The 3,280-nt window shown below is 36.5% G+C and overlaps 1 protein-coding gene across 1 annotated transcript in view; it reads left to right on the top strand.

Moving 5' to 3' along the window:
* Positions 1 to 1,283: 1,283 nt before the first annotated feature.
* CBG23567 overlaps positions 1,284 to 3,280 on the top strand; it is a gene marked incomplete at both ends in the record, with an annotated part of 8,002 nt that continues 6,005 nt past the window's right edge. Inside the window, 4 exons of the mRNA XM_045243130.1 lie at positions 1,284 to 1,329; positions 1,911 to 2,030; positions 2,218 to 2,371; positions 2,757 to 3,028. Coding sequence (XP_045091112.1) covers positions 1,284 to 1,329; positions 1,911 to 2,030; positions 2,218 to 2,371; positions 2,757 to 3,028 — 592 coding nt within the window. The remainder of the gene's footprint in view (positions 1,330 to 1,910; positions 2,031 to 2,217; positions 2,372 to 2,756; positions 3,029 to 3,280) is intronic.

Here is a 3,280-nt window from a genome sequence, read left to right on the forward strand (position 1 = left end):
AAAATGTTTTACTCTCTTGTTGATCTTGGTGTTTGAACTGTTTTTTTTGTCTATTTGTTTTCCCTTATTTTTCTCTAAATCTCTCTCTCTCTCTCTCTCTCTCTCTCTCTCTTTAGAGCTCCTCTGATGAATCATAGTACCTTGAAAACCCCCCCAAAAATATAGTGGCGTCATTTTTTGATATTCCATAAAATCCAAAAAATGCGGATGTTGAGCTGAAAATTGCAGATTTTTAAGTCTGAAAGTCTAGAAAATGTTCCTTTGAAAACCTCAAAATTTTGGATTTTTAAGCAATTTTTCAAAAATTTTTGTGAAAATTCAATTTTTCATTTTCAGATTCTCTTCTGGAACCACCCAATTACTCCTCTACACACATCTGCTGGATTTTTCCTTTTTCTCAAATTTTTGATAATTTTAAAAATTGAAATTTCGGGCTCTGGAAAATGGCTGAAAATCATCTGAAAGTTGACTGAAAGTTCCAGATTTTTCGAGCTAAACTTGAATTTTTCGAATTTTTGGACCATTTTCAGCTATTTTCAGCCCAAAATTTCATCTCTGTTAACTCCATTTTTTTTATTGTTATTTCCCTTTTTTCATCCCCATATTCACCTATTTTCCCTTTTTTTTTAAACTGAAAATGACTCATTTTTGACTGAAAATGACTTATTTTTGGCTGAAAATGACCTATTTTTAGTTGAAAATGACCTATTTTTGGCTGAAAATGACCTACTTTTGGCTGAAAATGACCTATTTTTGGCTGAAAATGACCTATTTTTAGCTGGAAATTGGCTATTTTTAGCTGAAAATTCCAGATTTTTCAGCGATTTTTCGGGTCTTTTCAGCTATTTTTGACCCAAAATTTCATTATTTTGTTGACCTTTTTACTGTTATTTCCCTATTTTTTCATCCCAATTTTCCCCTCAAAATTTTGAAAAAATTCTGAATTTTTGGGATTTTTCTGGAATCTTTTCCATCCCATTTTTTTTGATTTTTGATGATTTTTTGGCGATTTTTTGCTGTTTTTTTTTGGACGAAAAATCTTGTTATTCTTTCTTTTTTCCAATCGATTTTCATTGATTTTTTATAACCGTAACCTTATGTGAATCAACCCAAAAAAATCGATTTTTGATCGGTTTTTTTTTTGGGACGATCCACATATAAGTTTTGCGATGATGACTGGTTGGCGCCAGATTTGAATATCTTTGAACACTATTTCTCTGTTTTTGTCTTTTTTTCTCTGCGTCTCTCACTCTCTCTCTCTCTCACTTTATCGCACTCAAAAAATGACGATTTTTCAATGGATTTTTGGATATTTTTTCGGCTTTTGTAGTGGGTTTTTTTTGGATTTTTCGGCTGTAATTCTTCGAAAATTTTAGCCATTTTTAAAACCAATTTTGGGTTTGAAATGCTCGAAATTTGGTTTTTTTTTCTGGACACAGTAATCCCTCGAACGTTCTAAATGTGTCAAATTTTTGGCTGCAGTAATCCCCCCTTTTCCCGATTTTTCTTTCTATAGTAATCCTTTAATTTGGCCTACAATAACCTTAGTTTTCGGTTACAGTAATCCTTGAATTTTGATTTTTCAAAGTAAAATTTTTTTTTTTTGCCCCTACAGTAATCCTCAATTTTCTACAGTAACCCTCCCCCCGTTATCAGTTTTTTCTCCTACAGTATTCCTCAACCTTTTACAGTAATTCACCTTTTTTGGTTTTTTTTTTCAGTTTAGACTACAGTAATCCTAGAGTCTTTTTGCCACAATTGTCGCCTACAGTAATCCCCATTTTTTTTCGATTTTTGTGACTACAGTAATCCTTGAAATTTTTCAATTTTGCCTACAGTAATCCAAGATTATTGTTTTCCAAAATTTCAATTGTTTCGCCTACGGTACTCCTCGAAAATTCGACTTCCAGGCAATAAACGGATCAAGGCGGGAACGGATAAAAAGAAGAAGAAAGAACACCAACCACCAGTAGTTCAGAACCAACCATCAGAAGACGTCAAAATGGAGCCGAATACGATGCTAGCACATAGTAAGAGTTACAAATTTCAGCCAAAAACGGCTGAAATATTGAAAATTCGAAGAAAATCGACGGAAAATGACCTATTTTTGGCTGAAAATGACCTACTTTTGGCTGAAAATGACCTATTTTTGGCTGAAAATGAACTATTTTTGGCTGAAAATGACCTATTTTTGACAGAAAATGACCCAATTTCCAGTCACCGCCGCTCGCGGGCTCTACATGAAGAACAAGACGAGCCTGGAGGCATTTGCTACAGTAACCCTTCAAGGAAAAGGATCGCTGAGAAGTCGATGCGCAACGGAAGCCATGCACACGGAGGGTGACTGTCGGTGGGATGAAGTTTGTGAATTGTGAGTGGATGGAAATGGGCTGAAAATCATGAAAAATGACCTAAAAATCGAGAAAAATGACCGAAAATTGGTCTAAAACAGGCCTGAAATGGCCTAAAACGGTCCTAAATTGACCTAAAACGAGCCTGAACTGGCCTGAAGTGGGCCTAAAATTGGTCTAAAATGACTAAAATAGTCTGTAAAAGCCTAAAATCGGACTAGAATGGCCCAAAATCGGTCCTAAATTGACCTGAAACGGTCCTAAATCGGCCTATAATGGTACTAAATTGGCCTAAAATGATCTTGAATCGGCCTAAGACGGTCTTAAATTAGCCTAAAATGGTCCTAAATTGGCCTAAAGCAGGCCTAAATTGATTGCTCAGCCTTAATTACCGTACTCTTCCAGCAAACTCTCCGACAAATTCAACGCCGTCGTCGTCTCGGTGCACTCGAAATCGAAACTGGGCTCCGGCGAGCTCATCGGACGGTGTGAACTGGAGCTGGAGAATGCAAAGCTGCTCCACGGACAAACGAATTGGCTGCGGTTGAAAAAGAAGAATTCAGATGAGAAGTATCGGGGAGAAGTGCAAATTCGACTCGAATTCAACTATGAGAAACCGTCGATGAGCATCAGTTCGTTGTCGTTAAATCAGTTGGGACAGGAGGCTGGTGGCAAAGGTACGGGCAGCGATTTGGAGCATTTTGAGCTCACAAAACTGAAAATTTGAGCTAGAAAGTCGAGAAATGTGACTTAAAATGTGGAAAAATCGCGAAATTTCGAATCATTTTGACCCAGAAATCATAAGAATTCATCCATTTTGGTCAAATATGAGTTTTCTAGGTCATTTTGAAGCGGTGGCCTAACTTTTGCCAGCTGGAGTTTTCTAGGCCACTATGGTAAAATGACCTAAAAACACACCGGAAGAATAT

The sequence above is a fragment of the Caenorhabditis briggsae genome (assembly GCF_000004555.2).
Source record: "Caenorhabditis briggsae complete genome, chrII, whole genome shotgun sequence".
In the NCBI taxonomy this organism is placed as follows: Eukaryota; Metazoa; Nematoda; class Chromadorea; order Rhabditida; family Rhabditidae; genus Caenorhabditis; species Caenorhabditis briggsae.